At 36.3% G+C, this 22,141-nt stretch overlaps 2 protein-coding genes across 2 annotated transcripts in view; both read right to left on the minus strand.

Moving 5' to 3' along the window:
* Positions 1-6,404: 6,404 nt before the first annotated feature.
* LOC107706591 (uncharacterized) lies at positions 6,405-8,969 on the minus strand. The gene is made up of 2 exons (XM_016510343.1): positions 8,451-8,969; positions 6,405-7,063 (listed from the first exon to the last, which is right to left on the minus strand). The coding sequence occupies exons 1-2, from the start codon at positions 8,729-8,731 to the stop codon at positions 6,511-6,513; spliced, it is 834 nt and encodes a 277-aa protein (XP_016365829.1). The 5' UTR covers positions 8,732-8,969; the 3' UTR covers positions 6,405-6,510.
* A 412-nt stretch (positions 8,970-9,381) lies between these two features.
* Positions 9,382-22,141, minus strand: part of sfpq (splicing factor proline/glutamine-rich) — a 37,500-nt gene continuing 24,740 nt past the window's right edge. The window contains exons 10-12 of the transcript XR_001636160.1: positions 10,265-10,317; positions 10,081-10,160; positions 9,382-9,886 (exon numbers count right to left, since the gene is read on the minus strand). The gene's annotated coding sequence lies outside the window, so the exon portion shown is untranslated. The remainder of the gene's footprint in view (positions 9,887-10,080; positions 10,161-10,264; positions 10,318-22,141) is intronic.

The raw sequence follows: 22,141 nt of genomic DNA on the forward strand, positions 1-22,141 counted from the left end.
TCACACAGGGTGTCAGCGTTAATGCTTCTCATTTACTTTGAATGGGTGACGTCATGCATTGCTGAACTGAATTGTGGGACCGTCGACGTCGCGTCACTGGTGTTGCTCGCGGCAGAAGTTGAAAATTTCTCAGCTTTTCAAGTGCCAACGGAGACGTCAGCCAATCAGATTGCCTTATGCAAATAGCCTAGTTCAGGCGCTAACCAATTGCGGTCCAATGTAATTGGCTGTTGTCACTATGACGATCGCGTTAGCGCCAAGCTTCAGACACGCCCTCCGTCAAGCGCTGAAACCGACGCCCTGTGTGAATGTACCGTACCTCGTTTCGCTTCCACGGCTTTCAGCCCCACCCTGCTTCATACTACTGTGACGTTTTTAAATCTTTAATACATTATATTTAATACATTTAATACATACTTTAATACATGCCCGAGTCCCGCCAGATTGCATAGGCTGTGGGGATGAAGACGACAACTCCCATGATTCCACACTTAATCACGGCATCATCAAACTACACCTTTGTTTCTTTGTTTGTTTTGAATATGTGCCCTCTAGCGGTGAAAATTACATACTGTGCCCTTTAAGTCAAAATATGTTTACTGGAGAAGCAGAAAGACATAAGATGTCTTGTTTTCTGTGGAATTGATCAAAACGAATTGAGTTCATGATAAAAACAAGAACAAATAACAGCCAAATATCTGCCAATCAGCTTAATTAAGCTAAAGGTAAGGTATGCAGTTTCTGCGCTACTAGTTCACCCAGAGGAACTACAAAAGTAAAGCATGTTTAAACAACATCTGCAAACGCCCCGCCTCCCTCAAATCACCAACACAGCTCTTACGGGTCAATAAATGTGAAAACATGTCTCAACGAGTAAAAGTAGGCTACTTTCAATAAAAGGTTCAACATATTATGAATACTTTTAACTTGAAGTTTAGCTTACCTTTCAAGAAGTTTGTCATATTGATTGAAACCCATACATACACACACACACACACACACACACACACATACACATATATATATATTACACATACACACATACACACCACTTTAATTATTGATTTCTCAGATATTCAGATATTTGTAAATACATCTTAATTTAAAGATGTTTGGATATTTGTGTTGGAAAACAAAATACTGATGCTTTATTTATTTATTTATTGCAATTAACAACATTTATTGCCATAGCTTTATGAATTTAAGACTTTTGCTCTGATTTAAGACTTTTAAGGGCTTAATTTGTGGAAGGGCAAATTAAAACTTTTAAAGACCTTTTCATGATCCACAGAAACCCTGTTTGTGTACAGCATCATGGGTAATGTAGATTTCCACCACGAATTCTGCTGTTAAACAATTATTTAAAAAATAATTTGAAATAATATGAACATATGGTTTCAAAAGCACATGCCATCGATTAACAACATAGGAGTGCTCACAACAGTACTTGAAAGGTTTATAAGTTATCGTTTAAAATCAAGTCCCCTATGTAGAAAATGAATGGGGTTTTTAACTTTCGAAACCCGACTGTTGCACTATATTGTGCTACGCATGCTGGATACATGCTTCAAAGCTTCAATGTCATACGTAGCATCACCAACAGATTCAAATACAAGACACAGATAAACATTGTAAAAAGAAACAAATTCAAAACCTTTGCTTCTGAAATGACTTTGTAGAGTTTCAAAGGATAGATCCGTGTCCACGGTTTTGTGGTTTTCCGGGTCTGTTGGTATCCCTTCGTGACTCTGAACAGCATGTGATATTCTCTAAAAAGATTTACAACATGCAAGCAAAGTAAGAATTCCTCCAAAAACACACTACACAAAATTAATAAATGCATTTAAGGTTAATCAACTGGAAAAGCAACATAAACGTAACCAAATGTCTATATACAGATTACTGTAAACAAATTTCTTAAAAGGAACCCTGGGTATCAACTCAAGACTTGTATGGCTTAATATAACAAATAACGTCTCTTACTGAAATATGTAGTAGAAAACCTATGAAATATTTACGTTATTTAAAAAAATTAACATTGTTTCATGCATATTTTGGACTATGGGGGGGAAGGGAGTTATTATTTTAGGAGTCTAAACGCCCCCAGATATCGACTGAAATGTAGCTATGTCTTGTGGCTAAATGTCCTCACTAAATTCATCATCTGAAAGGAACAGATCATGGGACTGACCATCCTAGTCTACTAGATCAGGGGTTTTCAAACCCGTCTTGGAGGACCCCCTGCCCTGCACATTTTGCATGCCTCCCTTATCAGACACACCCAATTTAGTTCTTGCAGTCTCTACTAACGAGCTGATGAGTGTAAACAGGTTTTTGTTAGATGAGGGAGACATACAAAATGTGCAGGGCAGGGGGTCCTCCAGGACAGGTTTGAAAACCCCTGTACTAGATCACCTTCCTCAACCGCTTCAGCAGGCACAGCTGCAGTAATATACTGCGGTCAGGTCAGCCTCCACTTTGAAAAACACGGTCATTCTCGCCCACATGTTGTTTTGCGGTGCACGCATAAATACAGGTGCATCTCAAATTAGAATGTCGTGGAAAAGTTCATTTATTTCAGTAATTCAACTCAAATTGTGAAACTCGTGTATTAAATAAATTCAGTGCACACAGACTGCATTACGGTAAAAGCGTGTAAAAACGGTTCAAATGAAAAGCGATCATTGGCATTAATTTATTGAGCCAGTTTCTCTGTCAATAATGAATAAATAAATAAGCAAAAAAAAAAAAAAAAAAAAAAATAAAAAAAAAACAAACAGTTAAAATAGCCACTTTTAGAGTATGAGCCAAAACGCTCCATTTTTGTGTTTGTCCCTTTAAATGCAAATGAGCTGGTGTTCCCGCCTCCCTTTTCAGAAGAGGGTGGAGCTTCAGTGGTGCAGCCGCCATTTGTAGGACCGAATTGCAATTCCGTCAATCTGCTGTGCTGTGCTCTGGGTTCGAAGTTTTTTCGAAAGAACATTTTAACATGTCTTTAGTAATAGGAAGACATTAGTAATAAATAAACATCCCCACGTTTACGTTATGAAACACATTGACAAGAAAAAAAGCGTTAATGCATCTAATATAGTAAAAAAAACAAAAAACATGCATACCTCTGCTTGCTGTAAAAACGTAATGGGCACAGCCGACGCTTTCAGAAAACGGCGATTTTCTTGCTCGGAGGGTTTGAAATCATCGTCTAAAAAATGATTACTGCACACTCTCTTAACTGTCAGAGAATGTTCAGGTGTGTTGATATCCAAGTGCAGCGCGAGCAACCACAGCATTAATCGCTCAGGATTGTGTATAGGAAATCTATGAAAAGTAACAATTTTCTTTCCTAGAGAAAAAAATCTTTTAGGTTTCAAAAGATTTAAACATCCAGGATACGCACACGAAGTGACCATTTTAAACATTAAACTGACACAAAGACATTTGAATATGTGTCACTGAACATACAACAACTTTTGAACTTTTGTTCCTTTGTTCCTTCTCCACATTTGTAACACTAAGTCGGTACTTCCGCCTACGTCAAGAGTGACCTTTTCAACGTAATTACGTATTACGTGAAGTCATGGACGCGCATGCAGAGCAGTGCAAGGCCAGCATTTGTGTTTATAAAGGCATATACATTTTATTTTAGAAAATGACCGATCGTTTCGCTAGATAAGACCCTTATTCCTCGTCTGGTATCGTGTAGAGCCCTTTGAAGCTGCACTGAAACTGTAATTTTGACCTTCAACCGTTTGGTAGCCGTTGAAGTCCACAGGAGGCTGAATCCAGCATCTTATTCGCTCTTATTGACGCTATCCGTTCAACCTTAAAAACGCGACGCTCAATTTAGGGACCGTCTCTATTTGTGTCTCTTTCAGAAACGAACAATAAACTATTTTAAAATGTAAACACTGAGATAAGAGCGAAAACGGACTGTCACCATTAAATCTAATTACATTATTCGTTAATTATTGGACATGTCATCCTTTGAGTGCAGTAATGAATAATTTTTTTTAAAGGGGTCATATGATGTTGCTAAAAAGAACATTATTTTGTGTATTTGGTGTAATGAAATGTGTTTATGTGGTTTAAAGTTAAAAAAACATTTTCCACATACTGTACATTATTGTTTCTCCTCTATGCCCCGCCTTTCTAAACCAGTCGATTTTTACAAAGCTCATGGTTCTGAAAAGCGAGGTGTGCTCTGATTGGCCAGCTATCCAGTGCGTTGTGATTGGCCGAATACCTCAAGCGTGTGACGGAAATGTTACCCCCCTTACCATATTGTGATGCCCTGTCCCGGAGCGACGATTCAAAAACATTAAAACCCATTATAAACGAGGCATTTGTTGCATCCAGTGGGGACATAAATGGATTATAATGACTTATACTGTCTTTTTACGCATTGCATCGCGCCGCGTAAACATAAAACCATGTCTGCATTTGTGATCGGAGAAATGACAAACAACAAGCACATTGCTCAGAACTCGCGTTTGAATCGTCAGTGGCAAATTCTTTAAATACCCATTGCAAACGAGGCATTTGTTGCATCCAGTGGGGACATAATTACGGATTATAATGACTTATACTGTCTTTTTACGCGTTGGTTGCATCGCGCCGCTTTAACATAAAACCATGTCTGCATTTGTGATCGGGCAAGCGTTGCTCTACACTGCTAAAAATGTAGAATCATCATGTAGAATCATCATTAATCATCAGTGGCAAATCCTTTTAATGAAAACGTACTTACACTCTGTGAGTCAGAACAGCCGGCACTGTAGTCTACTCTTCCAGGATCAGGAAACAGTCCTCCATAAAATGCGCTGCACACATCTGAATATTTGGGTTGAACTGTTCTGGAACAGTGTTGTAAATACAACTTAACCACTGATTTCTAGTCATGTCCTCTTTCTTTTGGAAAAACAAAGTAGTTTCGCTTTCACAACGAAACACACAGCGTCACACACGGCGGGCTAGAGTGAGCGGAGGCGGGTTTGAGTGAGGAACGGCTGGCGGGCTTGAGAATGGCGCGGCCGGCGGTCTTGCAGCAACCACATGTGACGACCCCGGGCTGGACTCCGCGGGCCATTGCACTGATTGCCCTATTGGAGGCGCAAAATCTCAGCTGTCCTTGAGGGTGCATTGAAAGTTTCATTAGAGGCTTATACCCGGTGTGACTGTCTGTCTATCACCATGAAAATTTCAGACATTTTTACGGTACCATTCTGAAGTTATGGACCTATAGATTTGACATATATGACAATATAGACTTGAACTATTGCATTCATGGCCCTACTGAGGGTGCTATATCTCAGCTGCCCTTGAGGGTGCGTTGGATGTTTCACTAGGGGCTTATTCACTTGACTGTCACAATGCAAATTTTCAGACATTTTTACTGTAGCATTTTTTAAGATATTGACCCATAAGTTTGGCAGATATGACAAAACAGTAACAGGAGAACATTGCATTATTGGCCCAATTGAAGGCGCTATATCTCAGCTGCCTTTGAGGGTGCGTTAAAAGTTCTACTGGGGCCTTATTCCCAGGGCCCTTGACTCTTACCATGCAAATTGTCAGACATTTTTACTGTAGCATTTTTAATATATGGACCCATACGTTTGGCAGATATGACTATACAATAGGAGAAATTGCATTATTGGCCCAATTGGAGGCGCTATATCTCAGCTGCCTTAGAGGGTGCGTTACAAGGTCCACTGAAGCCTTATTCCCAGGGCCCTTGACTGTTACCATGCAAATTTTGAGACATTTTTACTGTAGCATTTTTAAGATATGGACCCATACGTTTGGCAGATATGACTATACAATAGGAGAAATTGCATTATTGGCCCAATTGGAGGCTCTATATCTCAGCTGCCTTTAAGGGTGCGTTAAAAGTTCTACTGGGACCTTATTCCCAGGGCCCTTGACTGTTACCATGCAAATTTTCAGAAATTTGTAATACTGTAGCATTTTGAAGATATTTTGAAGATATGGACCCATAAGTTCGGCAGACATGACAATACAGTAACTGCAGAACATTGCATTATTGGCCCAGTTGGCTCTGGGTCAATGAACCTTTTTCACATTTCCGGGTTTCTCAGCAGCGGAAGTCTTTCACAGTCTTGTGAAAAGGGTCCATTGTGCCACCAACTGGGATGGAGTGTGAAGCTGAAGTCGAAGGGAAAAAAAAAAGTTAAAATAAACAATAACTAGCCTACCGATATTTTTCCATACAAATACTTTTAATTTAAAAGAGATTTATAACCTTTATATGAACAGTTTACATTTTGTAATGTCAGGAACATTTCCTTCCTTTTATACATCAGAACACACCTTTAATCATAATTTTGATTTATTGTAATTACATAAATTATGATTTACATAAATTGCTTGAGAGCAAATATTTAAACTAGTGTTCAAATTGGTAAATACAGAACTTGTCATTTCTGTAGTTATCAGTGTTAGCATACAACACACATCAAAATATGAAATGCTACAATTAAAAGCATGACACTAGGAAGTTAATTTTACCATTTGACCCGTCAGTGATTTTTCTATCTGTTTGGGTGTCTTTGGATCTTGTTGAAGTCTCAGGTTGGTGACTTTGTTATCCAGCTCATCCATGAAACCCTCATCAACAGACTCGCTGTCCCTGTCTTCCTCCTGTCCAGCACCCTCTGCAGGCAAGAACACGTGCAGCTGTGTGCGAGATGCACTAGATGAAGATGTGGGTAAATGCTGTGTGGGAAGGCAAGTCTTTCCTCTGACAGATAAAGTCTCTAGGTTTATGGGCTGCCTGCGCTGCCTCACTAACGGCTGCAGGCCTCTATTCTCTGTGGCCTGCCGCTGACTGTGAATAAAGGCCTGTCCAACCTTTGGTACAGGCTTCAGAGGCTGAGAGAAATGCATGTACACTTGATGATAGCTCTGCTGAGGCATCATTGGTTTCTCAAGGGTCTTGCAGGAGGCAGATGGGCCAGGTTTGTGTAGAAGGGGATGGTGGTTTTTTGAAAACCCCTCGAAAACTGCTCTCTGGCCTGGGGTGAACAAGCAGGGCTCACTGACACTGAGAGATCAGAGGAGACCAAAAACAGACACACGTGAGGATTAAACAGAACATCTTCAATTATAAAGCTGAAGGAATGAAAGGATAACGTTCTGACAAATACTACCATTCAAAGTTTGGGGTCGGTAAGATTTATTTTCGAAAGAAATTTATAATAATTAATTCAGCAAGGACACATTAAACTGATCAAGTTAAATGATCAAATTAATAGTAAAGAATGTTACAAAAGATTTCAATTTCAAATTAGCTTTTTTTCAACATTGATAAGACATGTTTCTTGATCAGCAATTCAGCATATTAGAATGATTTCTGAAGGATCATGTGACACTGAAGACGAGTAATGGCTGCTGAAAATTCAGCTTTGTGGCAAAGCTGGAAAGCACAGGAATACATTTTAATTTGTAATAGTATTTCACAGTATTACTGTTTTCACTATTTATGATAAAAGAAATGTATCCTTGGTGTGCATAAGAAACTTTCAAAAACAAAACAAAAATGATAATAGAAAAAAATCTAACATGTTAAATGCTGACTGGAATCATTTTTTTGAAAACTTTGAAATACTATTTGAGCTGCCAGTCCAGATACACAAGACTAAATGGGCCATTAAATCCTTTGCCACTGTTCTGCCAATCAACCAACCAATCAATCAATCAGTCAATCAATCATCTGATCCACTGCAACATCAAAGATGTAGGAGGTATTCTATGATGAACATGTTTTATTTTTTGAAAGTATAACATGCTCATTAGTTAGTTCAGGTTGTAAAATGTGGTGTCACTCCCCCCCAAAACAAATATTTTATTCATGACATTTGTTTTATATAGATTTCTTTCCTCTGCTGATTTCATAATATGGCCAGCACAGCATATGTTGTACAGCTTGAGAAACACTGGAAACATTGGCTGCTGTCATTGGATAATCTGTGTAATTTAGCTGTTGTTTTTCCCCCGTGAGCTGTTTGGGTGTGTTGCCACGTAAGAGGAATGTTTCTCAGGTTTCTGAAGCATTTCTCCATTGTGCAAAGGATTTGACACTTCCTGTTACTGGCTGATGAAGAGCTGTATCTGCACTCACATTTGTACAACAAATTTAAATCATTCTGGGGATCATGTTGCTATAAGTATTTAACTTATCTTCAATTTTAAAAACACTTAAAATAGTTTATAATTAAAACTAAATGTAAAGTTCTTTTAAATTTAGAGAATGTTTTATTAAAACACGCTTAAATATTATAAATACATACTATAAATATTACAAATAAAATACAATTTCATGTGTCGTTTTTTTTTTTTACCATGCAATTTTGATATCACATACAGTAGTCAATTCTCTATTTATTGCTGATGCTGAACGCCAGACTTCGAGGCACCAGATATCAGCTTACCTGAGAGGCACCGCGGTGGTCCGACCATTTGTTGACCTGGACAATAATGATGGAAGTCTGAAATCATCTCTGCTCCGTGAGCCAGGAAGTGGGAGCACAGAACTGGAGAGCAGGTATGTCCGGACCAGAGTGCGATTTCTCTGCATTGCCCACTGATGCTTTAACTCCACAGTGTTCATGCTCAGTCCAGAAGGTCCCCTCGTCACACTCATATCTGCACCGACAGCACCAGACTGTAGCCACCCCTTGGGTGAGCATGTCCACGTACAGTGATCAATCATTCATGTGCATTAAAAATACATCAGGCAAGCCCATTGGTCACACACCACCAAATTCTCCCTCCCTGTCCCCCTTTCCCTCGTTCCATTGTCAGCATACAGCACACAGAAAGGCTTGAGCATTTCTGAGATATCCTGGAACATGGGGATAATCTGAGGATTGTCTTTGAATCACCCTGAACTCAAATTCCAATTTTGGCAAATAAATTGTGATTATGTAGGCCCAACCTGAATACACAAATCCAAGTACACTATAAAAAATATTTCAAAGTTACAAATAAAAGACTATTGGAGTATGTTTTAGAAGAAAATACTTTTTTTTTTTTAATCTTCAAAACCTTTTAATTCAATGTGCTACTTGATTATTTTGAATTGTAAAGTTTACTAGCAATTTCTTAGAGCATTGTTTCTACAATTTTTTTTTCCAGTGTAATCTTAGATTTGCCTCTAATAGAACTTGCAACTTTTTCTGCCAACAGACATGTTAGTAAATTATGATTATTAAGCAATCAAATTTATCAGTCCGAAATGACATGACTTTCATATTTTACTGACAATCATATAACACTTTAACAATCCCTGAAAATCCTCTTAAGTGTATTTGTTAAAAACACTGGTCAAAAAACCCTAACCCACCATTTACTGCACCACACTTCTCAGACTACAGGTTTATTTTCCTTCTTGAACAATTTCCAGAAGTAGCTGTCAGACAATAGGACACAACAGTGATAAAACAAGAGAAACATAGCACCCTGACCTTAATTAATACTGGACAGCAGCCTGGGTGCTACTGAGTTACAGAGGTCTGTCTGTGTTTATAGACCTACAGAACAAGCTCTTAAGCAGACACTGTCTTTTTCCTCTCTGTATTATTTTTTTTTAAGTCTTACCAAGTAAGTTTAATGGATATACATGAAATTGTGCTAAACCAAAATATTAATATTTAGCAAGAACTCTAAAACATACATCAAGTCAGCTACAAGATCAAGGTTCTGCAGTTCCACGTAAAATGCAATGGTTTCATCTAAAAAATTTTTCTCAAAAACCAGACACAGGGATCTTAACATAGTTTATTTAAAAATTGGATACAATCATGATGTATCCTGTGCTGCACTCAAGATTTCCCAAGCTGCCACATCACGTCACACTCCAACAGGACTATACAGGACAAACAAAGAGAAAAAAAAAAAAAAAAAAAGGAAAAAAGAGAAATCTAGGTTGCATAAATGATCTCATCTTTGATTAAAAACAGTAAGATTAACACCTAGTAGCATTTTCATATATAACAATTAGACACTTTTCCCACATTGTCATTCTTATGTTAAATTATGATATTAAATTATTTCACAGACCTGCACATTATTGTCCACTGTGCAGGAGCATTTAGTGCCGATAGCGCTCAATTGCTGAGAGAACAGGTTCCTTGGTTGACCTAAAAAAAAAAAAAAAGGGAAAAAAATGATTTTTTTACCCCATCACACAAACATGCAAGATCATCATTTGCTTGTCATAGTGAGGTGTTTGGTGAATGCTTACCCATATATCAAAGTGTATGATGCTGCTTAACCTCCTTCAATCACCCGAGGCCCCTGCAGTGAGAGAAAGGCAGTGAGGATACAGAAGTAAACCAGTATACAGAGTCCTACCTAAACTGCTTTCTGACTTACAGCAGGCTATTATAATTAACAATAACAGAATTTTGGAAAACATTGGGTGAAAGTTTCAGTAGTCCTTTTTAAAATAAATAACTACTTTAGTTCTCTTTCCAAAAAGAAAATTCCCTCTACCATGGAAACTACTCAAGCACATAATGCTCAAGTAAATGGTTAGGTATATTGAAGTTAAGCAAAACTAAGTCACTTTGTTTTTGTTCTTTAATATACAGCTGAAGAGCAAATATTACTTCATCTCATGCAGAAACACTTTGTTACAGTTGCTGTACAGCTCACTAACTGACAAGGTCAATGACACTTGAACTCCATACAGACAGCACCTCAAACACAATCCCAAATTTCTAAAAGATAAGGATGTTGTGTTAAAGATCTGCCTCTCTGAGGCAGCCACTAAGTCACAAGGTAAGTTCTGGCATCACACTCCATAGAGCTAAAAACTCATGGCCCATACTAGGATTATCAAAATGACAGATTGGGGCCAAGATGAATGGATCACAATGCAGATAAACAGACATGTACACACATATCCAGACAGTCAAAATGCTGATCCAGCACTATAAATATGTTGTACAGAAGCACTCCGATCATCCACAGGAGCAGGAGTACGCACACGCTCCATTAATACAGTCTGTTCAGTAACATGGCTGCGATACACTGCTGGAGAACAAGTCAATGCATGAGTGCAATACTTGTGTGAAGAATAAAAGATCACAGTAGATTTGGGGAAAACACCAAATAAATGTACTTTAAAAACACAGTTTCATTTCTCAGAGTATTTCCCACCCCAGTCCACATTGGGAAGTTTGTAAAGAGTGGAGGCAGCATTACGGTGATATCCATGTAGGTATGAAGCAAACAGACTAGTTAGACTGCCAGGATTGAGAAGTGAGAACAAGAGAGAAAGAATAACTATTTACACTGCCATAAATATATTTTTTGCAACATCAAGACAACAAGCTTAAAGGCTATCCAATATAGGGGTTTGTTGCAGACTACAACAGATTTGTTGCAGGCTAGAACAGTTGACAGACAAGGTCTAAGCACTCAAGAGTTTGGAGGTTATGAGTGGCAAAGTCTCCTGTGTTTTCATGGAATCTAATATGCTTGCCCTTAGCAAAAAGCACTCGTCAAAACAGAACGAATAGAAAATTGTGATATGAACCACCCAAAATCAGAGCATCACTGGGGTAACTGCTAAATACAGGCAAATAAATGTGATAATAAATGATTATTTTATTTTAAAATTCTATTTGAAATAAATGCTGTTCTTTTGAACTTTCTATTCAAAGAATCCTGGAAAAAAGGATAACACTATTTAACAGCGACCTGGTCACGTGTACTTACTATAGTACTATACTTAATATAGTAATAACAGTAAACAAATTATGCATAATTACAAGCAGCAAACCCTAATCCTAACCCTATAGTAAGTAGCTCTGGGCGATAAAACGGTATCTGTATTTATCGACGATACACCATCGATAACGATAGAAATTTTTTTTGATATAGCGCACAATATAGGCACGTGCTATGAGTGACAAGCACACACGAGCACATGCTGAAATGAGGAGATTGTGAATAAAAAAAATGAATATTAGTCAAATTTAAAAATAAACATTTGGATCTGAATGCAAAAATGCTACAATCGAATGTTAGGTGTGCGTCATCAGCTGTGCATGAGATGCGGTGATGATGTAAATGACGCTGTTGCATTTTAATGCTTTGTTAGTCTTGCCCACGAGATGCACCGTTGCTACGTTATTCTTTCAAAATATTCAAGAAATATAGTAACTCAATGCGTAGGAGATCTTGATTAGGTTAAAACTGAAACCAAGCCATTAACACAGAACGCATATTCAGCGCATTCTTTAGACGGACAACTATGACCAGGGGCATCATGCACTTATGTTTTCATTTAAATGTTTTAGTTTTGAAATGTTGTTGTATGCATTTGTCATTTTTATTTAATTTCTTTTATTTTCTTAAATGTGTGTATATATATAGTATTTATAGAGTTTTAGCTTTTAGTTTTAATTACTTTTTCTCATTTGTAACACAACAGCACTTATGTTTTATTTATTTTTTCCTTTTTATTCGAAACATCCCCAAACGCATTAACTATATAATGAAATATCTTGATTCTCACCTTTATAGATTATGTTGATTTATAGTGGGCGATGGTCAAAGTAAACTAATAATGTAATCTATTAACTATGCATAAAAACCTGTTTACACTTAATTAACAGATATGGGTGTCATGCCATAACATATTTTTAAAACGACTGAGCTTATATTTAATGTGAATTTAACATTGAAAGTTAATGTGAATAAAAATATTGCAAGTTAGGCTACTAATCATCACTTCAACAGCATCGTGTGTGATTGGTTAATGCGCAGTGCTGTAAAACCGCGTCTGTATCTGGCTCAGCGCCAGCTAGCGAACGCAGATTTGAATTTAGCAGCTGATTATATGATGCACTGAACGTTCTAATCACGCCTGTGTGATTGTATTAAATATAGAAAATATTAATCGGCTATTTTTTGTCTTTTGGAAGCTGCATTCAAAATCCACTTGGCTCAAAATTTGAATGGGCATGACGCCTCTATGACTGCTGCACTTGCGTCTCACACAAAGTTATAACAGTTTAAACGTTTAGAAAACACGTCGCGAGTTTGTGGAGGTTTATTCCTTTTCACCGTGTCCTAATAATTTTTTTAATGCAATCTGTGTGATCGGCGATTCAGCTCTTTGTAAGCAATGCATACATGATGCTGTTTTGTTCATAATTGTTTATGCAATTTACGAAATTATATTTGATTTAGATATGTTAATTTAGACGTTATGCACTTTTTTTAATAGACAGTTAAGTTATTTCATTGCATTGCATTTAATGCGCTGCATTACATTGCTCATTGCACCCTCCTGTGGCCTTGGGAAACAAGTCAAAAGTTTCCGCAAGACTTATTAATCTGCATATAAAACATTAGAAAAAAGATATGCGTTTAATTTTTATTCTGTGTTTGACTGTTAAAATAAAATTTTTTTTTTATTGCTCTGTTTTAAAAAAGGTTAACCTATTAAAAATGTCAATAATTATCGATACCTAACGATATGAAACATTATATCGTTGATAAATTTTTTAGCTATATCGTCCAGCCCTAATAGTAAGTACATGTTAGTTAATATTAACCAGTACTTATTTGTACAATTACACAGCAACAAGAATACCTAAAAATAAAGTGTAACCAAAAATGTATCACTGTTTCCACAAAAATATGAAGCAGCAAAACTGTTTAACATTAATAAGAAAAGTTTCTTGAGCTTCAGATCAACAAATTAGAATGATTTCTGAAGGATCATGTGACACTGAAGACTGGAGTAATGATGCTGAATATAAATTTTAAAGTACATTAAAACAGAAAAAAAAAAAAAAACTTCAACCCCAAACTTTTCAGTTTTTGTATGTATGAAAGCAACGAACCAGCAATTGTGTCATAGATTTTGCTGCTTGAGCTTAAATCATGCAAAAATGATGTTTTGGGAGAGAGAGAGAGAAAAAAAAAAAGTTTAGAAAGCCCCACACAAGTGTCATGAAATTTGAGTGAAGTTTAATTAAATCAAAAAATGGACTGAAAAAAAGAGCTTTTTTTGAACATTTCTATTCAGATTCAAGTTCTCAGGACCCTAGCCTTCACCATAAAAAGACCATATTTTGTTTTATCCCTGCCTAATCAGAAAGAAAATCTCAGTACATGAAGTCAATAGAATGCCACCACATCACTAATGAGGTCCTTGAATTTTATTAGTGTGAGGTGCTTAAATACATGGTACCTGGTGAAGTAGCGATGCTGCTGCTGTCCCCAAAGACAGCTACTGTGTGGAAGATATTACAGAGCAGCTGAAATACACACAAAGGGAGCCAAAGTACCAAACACATTTCAAATTCTGCTTACAAAAACTATTTCTGCACCGTGAATCCATTTTCAGAAGTGTGATGCCAGAACCCTGGTAGTATTTCAACACGGCTGATGATAGTAGTACTTTATTTGCATGGAACAAGACAAGATCACTTACCTTTTCCGGTGATATGCAAGCATACCTCTTGATGCAAATAAGTCCAGGCTCAACTGTCCACTGATCTGTAGAACTAATCCTCAATGTTACCAACTGCTGGAGTCTGTGGGTAAGCTGAACACTGGCCCTTAATGCTCAGCTACAGCACCACCATTCACTCAATACACAGTACAGACAGAGACAAGCTCTTGTCACACCTGCTAAATTCTCAGGAGCCTGAAAAGGCAAGTTTCCACTGTATTCTGCCAAGGGGAAAAAAAGAGTCTTAACTATGGAGTCTGGTCACACGATCAATAGCACATGGAAATTTATGGTCCCAGTGTATACAGTACTACCTACATGCAGGTTGATGTCAAAAAATGGGCAAATGTTATGTGATCTATTCAGTATAAATTCCTACTAGCCTATTGAAATTTCAGAAATGACTTAAGATGTTCAAATTAAAGCAAGGAATTTATTACATTATCTTAAAAATGTGTCTTGAATTTTACACTATAAAAATATTCCAATGGCTCTAAACTGGGAATAAATCAAATGTTCAGCAAAAAATGAAATGTCATTTACTAACCCTTGTGTCACTCCAAACCCATGTGACTAAAGGTAGGGTGGGGCGATATGGCCAAAAAAATTATGTCTCAGTATTTTTTGACTGAAATGCCACATATGGTATATATCTCGGTATTTTCTACATTTTCTATTTGGATTAAAAAATATATATTTAAATATATATTTTTTAACATCCTGCCCAATTTTGTCCAATAAAACAATGTTTATATTAAAGGCAATGAAAACAAATATAGTGAAAGTAGGCTACGCTATCCATTATGTGCAAAAAAGGGGCTAAAATGACATTACATTCTAACATTGAAATATCACAATCTAAAAACAAAAATAATGCATTAAGGCAGAAGTTCAATTCACTAAAGTAAAAATTTAAGTAAATAAACAAGAGCACAGATTAATTGCATTTTATTTTTGATTACCCCATTACTGCGATCATAAAATACTTACTTGTAGATTTAAAATTATATGACAATTATTGCGCTCTTATTCTATTGCGCTCCGTCTGTTTGGCGCGCATGCATGCGGTGGCGCTTGTTCACTCAAGTCTGTTGAAGTTTAGCGGAGAATCGCATGCAAAAGGCTCCTGACAGCAAATTGGAAATTTTTTCATGACTTTCTAACATTTACAGATGGAGAATATACCTGTGAAATGTTAAGTTATACACTGAGGAAAACGGCACATCTCACGCGCATTAAACAGCGCAAGTAGCATCTCTGTCAGCAGCACGAGACTGTCAGAGCATCTGACGGGACAAGCCGCTTTAAACTAGACATGTTAACTATCTTACGAATTATTTTAAAGCCCTTAATATAAAGCATGTCTCATGTTTAAGACATATTGGATTATGCACTTTTCCCCGCCAGCAGCTCACTCTGTGTCCTCTGCTTATTCATGCGCTCGATTTCAAACTACTGTATATCGATATAGGCGGTATTGCATCATACCATATCACCTATTAAAAATATATATCGTACAAACTCGATATACTGCCCAGCCCGAACTAAAGGTGTGGTCATATTTCCCATTGCTATCTTTTTTAGAGCCATCTGAACGGGATCATTTTGAGGCAACTCTGAGCAGACTATGGAAACTTAATTTGTCATCTCTCATTGAATTTTACTACTTTAGACACACTACCATTCAAAAGATTTTTGTAAAGAAAAGGATAATTTTATATTTAGTAAAGATGCATTAACGTTTTCAATTTCAAATAAAGGTTATTTTGAACTTCTATTAATCAAAGAATCCTGAAAAAAAGTATCACGATTTCCACCGAAACATTAGGCAGTACAACTATTTTCAACATGAATATATTTTTTTTGTGAATTTTTTTTTTTTCAAGTATTGTTTCCCTGAGCACTAAATCAATATATTACAATGAATCGTGTTTTGGAATATACTGTTCATTTCTAAGATTTGTATGGAGCTTTTTGATGGTGCTTGAGAAATGTGGAAAAATCATACAGGTTTGGAATGACGTGAGGGCAAGCAATTTTCATTGAGTGACCCTATGCCTTTAAATGTGGCCTGAAGTTGATCAGTACTTTTTTTTTCTGACTCCTCTTCTCCAAGTGTGGATCTGGATTAAAATGTTAAACAAAAACTATGGTAGTAAACTGTGGAGCTAAATTAAAACAAAACAAACCCCCATTTCCCCAACACTATCAAACAGGCACAATTAAAATTGCTTTGCTTGCAGGACTTGGCAGACTGTAAAGTAATCATGCGTTGTGCACTTACCAAGCCTTGAGGTGGTGTGGTGTTCTTGAAAACTGAGCAGTCAGTTAATTTTTATCTTTCTCTTCCTTCCTGCTAATGTCCAAGTAACTAGCTACACGTGCTTCAGGTGGGAATGAGAACACTCTTCCCATACATTCAAGGCTTTCATCAAGAAGGTCAAAATAATTTGAGAAGGCGTGAAGACAGGAGAAATATATAAATATTCAGATTATCATTCCCATTCAATTCCTAGCCTCCTGTTGATCATAAATATGCCTCCTGCCTTTGTCTAAACACTGAATATTTAAGTTTTGAATAATCTGACTTTTTGGTTTTGATTAGTCTTCCCAAATTAAAGTTTTTTTTTCCCTGACAGGAAATCGTTCATCTTCCTCAATGCTTGGAAACTTAAGTATTATGTAATTGTGAATTTACAACTCTAAAAGACGAAACAAAATCCAGTTGCCAACATCAAGGACAATCCAGAGCAGTTTTCAAATGGTAAAGCACTTGTTTCTTGAAGAAAGCAGAATCTGCAATTAGATTGATTAAATGGATAAGTAATTCATTTTGAATTACTGAAAGATTTCTCACTTAAATCAATATTACCTAAAGTAAAATAAATAAATTATGGAGTATTAATGCAATGCAATCTAGGAAACGTAGTCTGAACAAAGCTGCTCACAAAAAGCAGCACAGAATAGCACATTTCAATATAACCACAAAAATAACAAAATAGCGGCTATCCTACAATTATAGATTACATTTAATTATTAAAGGGGTCATATGACGTTGCTAAAAAGAACATTATTTTGTGTATTTGGTGTAACAAAATGTGTTTATGCGGTTTAAGGTTCAAAAAACACATTATTTTCCACATACTGTACATTATTGTTTCTCCTCTATGCCCCGCCTTTCTGAAACGCGTTGATTTTTACAAAGCTCATCGGTCTGAAAAGCGAGGTGTGCTCTGATTGGCCAGCTATCCAGTGCGTTGTGATTGGCCGAATACCTCAAGCGTGTGACGGAAATGTTACGCCCCTTACCATACTGTGATGCCGTGTCCCGGTGCGACGAGACAAAAACATTAAAACCCATTATAAACGAGGCATTTGTAGCATCCAGTGGGGACATAATTACTGATTATAATGACTTATACTGTGTTTTTACGCATTGCGTAAACATAAAACCATGTCTGCATTTGTGATCAAAGAAACGACAAACAGCAAGCGCTACTCTACACTGCTCAAAACTGGCGATTGAATCATCAGTGGCAAATTCTTTAAATACGAAAACATATTTACAGGCTGTAAGTCAGAAGCGCCAGACTGTCCTTGCAAAGTTGGAATTGCCCCACTTTATAGAAACAACCTTTGTGCACAGCCTTCCCAGGTTCAGGAAACAAGTCCTCTGTAAAATGCGCTGCACACATCTGAATATTTGGGTTTAACTGTTCTGGAACAGTGTTGTAAATACAACTTAACCACTGATTTCTAGTTGTGTCCTCTTTTGGAAGACCAAACAAAGTAGTTTCGCTTTTACAACGAAACACACAGCGTCTCCACGACATGGCGGCGGCAACAATACTACGGCGAAATAAGTTACGCCTTCTTTCTTTGCGTGAACATTTGGGCGGTGTTATGCAAATCTTCCTACACAGTGACGTAGATATGTGGGGGCGTGTTTAAACGAGGCATTTTAGGGCGTGGACGAGTCTTAACTTTTATAAAGAATATCTCTTTGGGTTTGAGACTTTAGTCTTTGCAACTTTAGGGATCTTATCTATGCACGAACAGCTTGTAACACTTGAAATTGCATCATATGACCCCTTTAAATTTAGAACTATGGCCAGATTCACAAAAATCTTATATAAGACTGTCACTTCAATACCTAAAGCACAGATCTATATTGAAACACATCCGATTTTCTCCTAAATGTTTGTGTAAATTAAATACATGACCATGAAACATTACCCACTTTGTGTACTTAAAGAACACTTGCAGAGACAGGCATTTTTGTGTGTATTTGATGCAAAAGAGAACTGAATTCGCTATTGTGCGCAGTCTGAGTGGCGGCTTTATGTGCGTGCGTCAAGTGTGTACCCAATCGAGCCAATGACAACTCAGTCAACTGACCAGAGCATTTTTCATGCTGGGCCCCAGGACATTGGGCAGTCCTTACTGTCGAGCCCTGGAATGCATCCTGTATCTGTGAGTGTGCGTGCTGCCATTAAACATCTTACCTTTGGGGATTTAAGACAAGTTGAGTTTATCCTAATTTTAAGATGTTACAGGGATTTTATGACCTTTCTTTTCAATTTAAACTCCAATTCAAAAAGATTCGTCATTAGAATAATCTAAAGAAAAAAGCTAACATTCTTTGGAAATGTTTTTGTGAATACAAAACATTTCTAAACTTTATTAAATTAGAAAAAAAAAAAATAGCAGGTAAGAAGAAGAAGAAAAAAGAAAAAAAAAGTATTCTTGTTCTATGAATCTTGCCCTAGAACTTTAGGCTAAAACTGGTATTTGAGTATAGATTTCTAAAAACAGGGTTCTTGAAAAGACATTTAGAAAATGTACTGTTAATCATAAAGAGATGACAAATTTAATACTAACTCTAATTTTGGGACACAAAGGTGTAAAAAGCAACAATAATAACTAGTAATGATGCAACACTAGTAGTGATGAAGCAAAATAAACAATAGTTGTTCCAAGTGTGACAAACAAGCCAACAAAGATTTGGTAAATAATAATTGAATAGTTACATGACAGAAGGTCATATTTTGTAGCAAATTAGTCTCACATGATTAATTCTGCCCAAAAACTGACAACCCAAACCAAAGGAGGCGACATGACATGAAGTGACCAACCATGGTATGTTTTAACACATGGTGTTTAAGAGGAGATATAACTCTAAGAACAAGGTGTAACATACTAGCAGGGTCAAAGTTGAATTGTCTACTTGCTTCCAAGTGTCTTAAAGCTCTTGAAGATTTAATTCAAAACTCACAAATGATGGCAAATCCAGCGACTAGTTCTCTTCCTTTGTAGTTCTCACTGAAGAAGCTTGAGAACTTGATAAATACTTCCAGGTGGACTGATAAAAACCTAAACACCCTGACTCCTGGTAACTGAAAGCCGGTCAATCAAAGTGAGGAACGGGACGTGACGTGTAGAATCAGATTAGAGCCCTGTTTTTTGAAAAATACATTTTAGCTTTTTTGAGATAATTATGCATTAGACAGCTGTTGAACAGTCCATGGGCATGCCGTATAAAGCGGAGACTAATAGTGGATAAATAGCTAAAATCCAAAACTGTTCCAAACTTGAAGATACTTCGGAAGTCACGAACCTGTTAAGGAAAAAAATGTATAGAAAACCAACACAATAAACAATAACATTTTTTCCACAATGTATCTGGGAAAATTTGCATGTGAAATTACCTTTTTCCAGCTCCATTCTTGATGTTTAAAATTATCTTAATTGCATAAGCCATTCAAATAAGAAAAATAACACATTGTATGCTAAGAATTAAAGTCAAATTACACATGGCCTTCAAATTAAGACAAATTTGTTTTAATCATGCCACCAAATTTTTGAAAAATGTTTAAATTTAATAAGAAAACAATGTAGAAGAAGATCAAATTAGTAGCCATGTTACTCAAGGCAATACCAAAAGAGTGTTAAGATTTTTATTTTATTTATTTTTTTTATTACAGAAAAGTTGTGTAAAATCCAAAACAATGTAGGTCTCTCACATCATGCAAAGTGAAATTAAATCTAGCTAATATTAAATATATAGATTAATTACTAGCTATAAATGCATGGTTAATCCAGATATTTGATAATTGTCAAGTACAAATACAATATAGAAGTCAAGCTTTAATATAAAAAAGCAATGTGTTATAATTAAGCTATCACGGCAAGTTTAAGAAGTACAGTGGAGAATCTTTATTAGCTGTTATTGTTAACAGACCTAGAATATTTTACAAAGATAATGAAAAATATATGTTAAATTAATTGAAAGGTGTAAACTATTTCTGAAAACTGTTATATTATGATATAACAGTGTTATATAATGTTATATGATAATAAAAATAATAGCAAATTCCAAGCTTACTTTAAAATTATGGTTATTAAGCTGTTTACAGCTTAATACATTTACAGAAATATTATATTCTACGGTGCACCTCTCAATCACACAAAGACAAAGAGGGTAAAGCAAAGCACTCAATTTCATTGTCTTGGCATATCGAAAAATAAATTTGCAAAGTTTTGTAGCATTTTGTTTTAAATGCAGAACAATGAATCCATAATCCAATACAAACAACTGAATCCATAAGATGGTGCTGTGGATACTACACACTCAACAAAAATCAACAATTTAAACAATCTGTACTTTCAAGCAGAGATGAGTAGCAATATTTTGAACTTTTTATTGGAGTCAACCATCATAACTAGAAATGGATACGCTTTTAACATTTAGAAATTAAATCACTATAAGAAACATGCTACTTAATGAACAAGTGTCTGTGTGCCCTGTAACCTCTACACAGGTAGTCGACTTGCACTTGTTGCATAAGAACTAGGGCGGGGCAATATGGAACAAAAAATCATACCTAAAATTTTAATCAGGTGAATTCTATTAAAGTTACAAGTTTCCAAGGTGTCTTTCAAGAGCCAAAATGCTGTACACCAATTAAGAGAAATACATATATGAACAAGTGAATCACAGATTTGCTTGCTAACAGTTAAGTTAAAGGCAAATTGTGTCATTTTCTCCAGGGTTAATAGCATCTTAATGGGGTTTCTCCATCTCATCTTAAATGTACAGAGACAACTAAGTAAATCTACAAAAAGGCATTATATATTCACTCCACCCCAAAAAAACTGCCATCATTATGACACATTCAAAATGTCAATGGTGTGAGTTTGTGGTAGAATTATTGGTAGGGATGTAACGATTAACCATGAGCCGGTTGAAAATCGATTTAAATGTGTGACCATTCAAATCGGCTGAGATGCTAAACAAATCGCGATTCAGTTAGGGGTAGGAGTTTATATGAATGTATGTCTGAGGGGAACTTCCATTTTGTAAAAAAAACAAAAAACAAAAAAAACGTGAATCGAATCGTTAAATCAAAATCGTGAATCGAATCGTAAGTTGAGTGAATAGTTACATCCCTAATTATTGGTTTAAAGGGTTAGTTCACCCAAAAATTAAAATTAGCCCATAAATTACTCACCCTCAAGTCATCCTAGGTGTATATGACTTTCTTCTTTCAGACGAATCCAGTCAAGAGTTATATTAAAAATTGACTTTGATCTTTCAAGCTGTTTAATGCCACTCAGCGGGTGTTGCATGCATCAGTCCAAAAG

Source organism: Sinocyclocheilus rhinocerous, unplaced genomic scaffold (genome assembly GCF_001515625.1).
Source record: "Sinocyclocheilus rhinocerous isolate Xijiao unplaced genomic scaffold, SAMN03320098_v1.1 scaffold1497, whole genome shotgun sequence".
Classification (NCBI taxonomy): domain Eukaryota; kingdom Metazoa; phylum Chordata; class Actinopteri; order Cypriniformes; family Cyprinidae; genus Sinocyclocheilus; species Sinocyclocheilus rhinocerous.

Bases quoted from the DNA above. Each gene is read 5' to 3' on its own strand.
- LOC107706591 (XM_016510343.1), bottom strand. From the start codon at position 8,731: ATGATTGATCACTGTACGTGGACATGCTCACCCAAGGGGTGGCTACAG. The intron at 7,064-8,450 runs GTAAGCTGATAT...CTGATCTCTCAG, and splicing joins ACCACCGCGGTGCCTCTCAG to TGTCAGTGAGCCCTGCTTGT.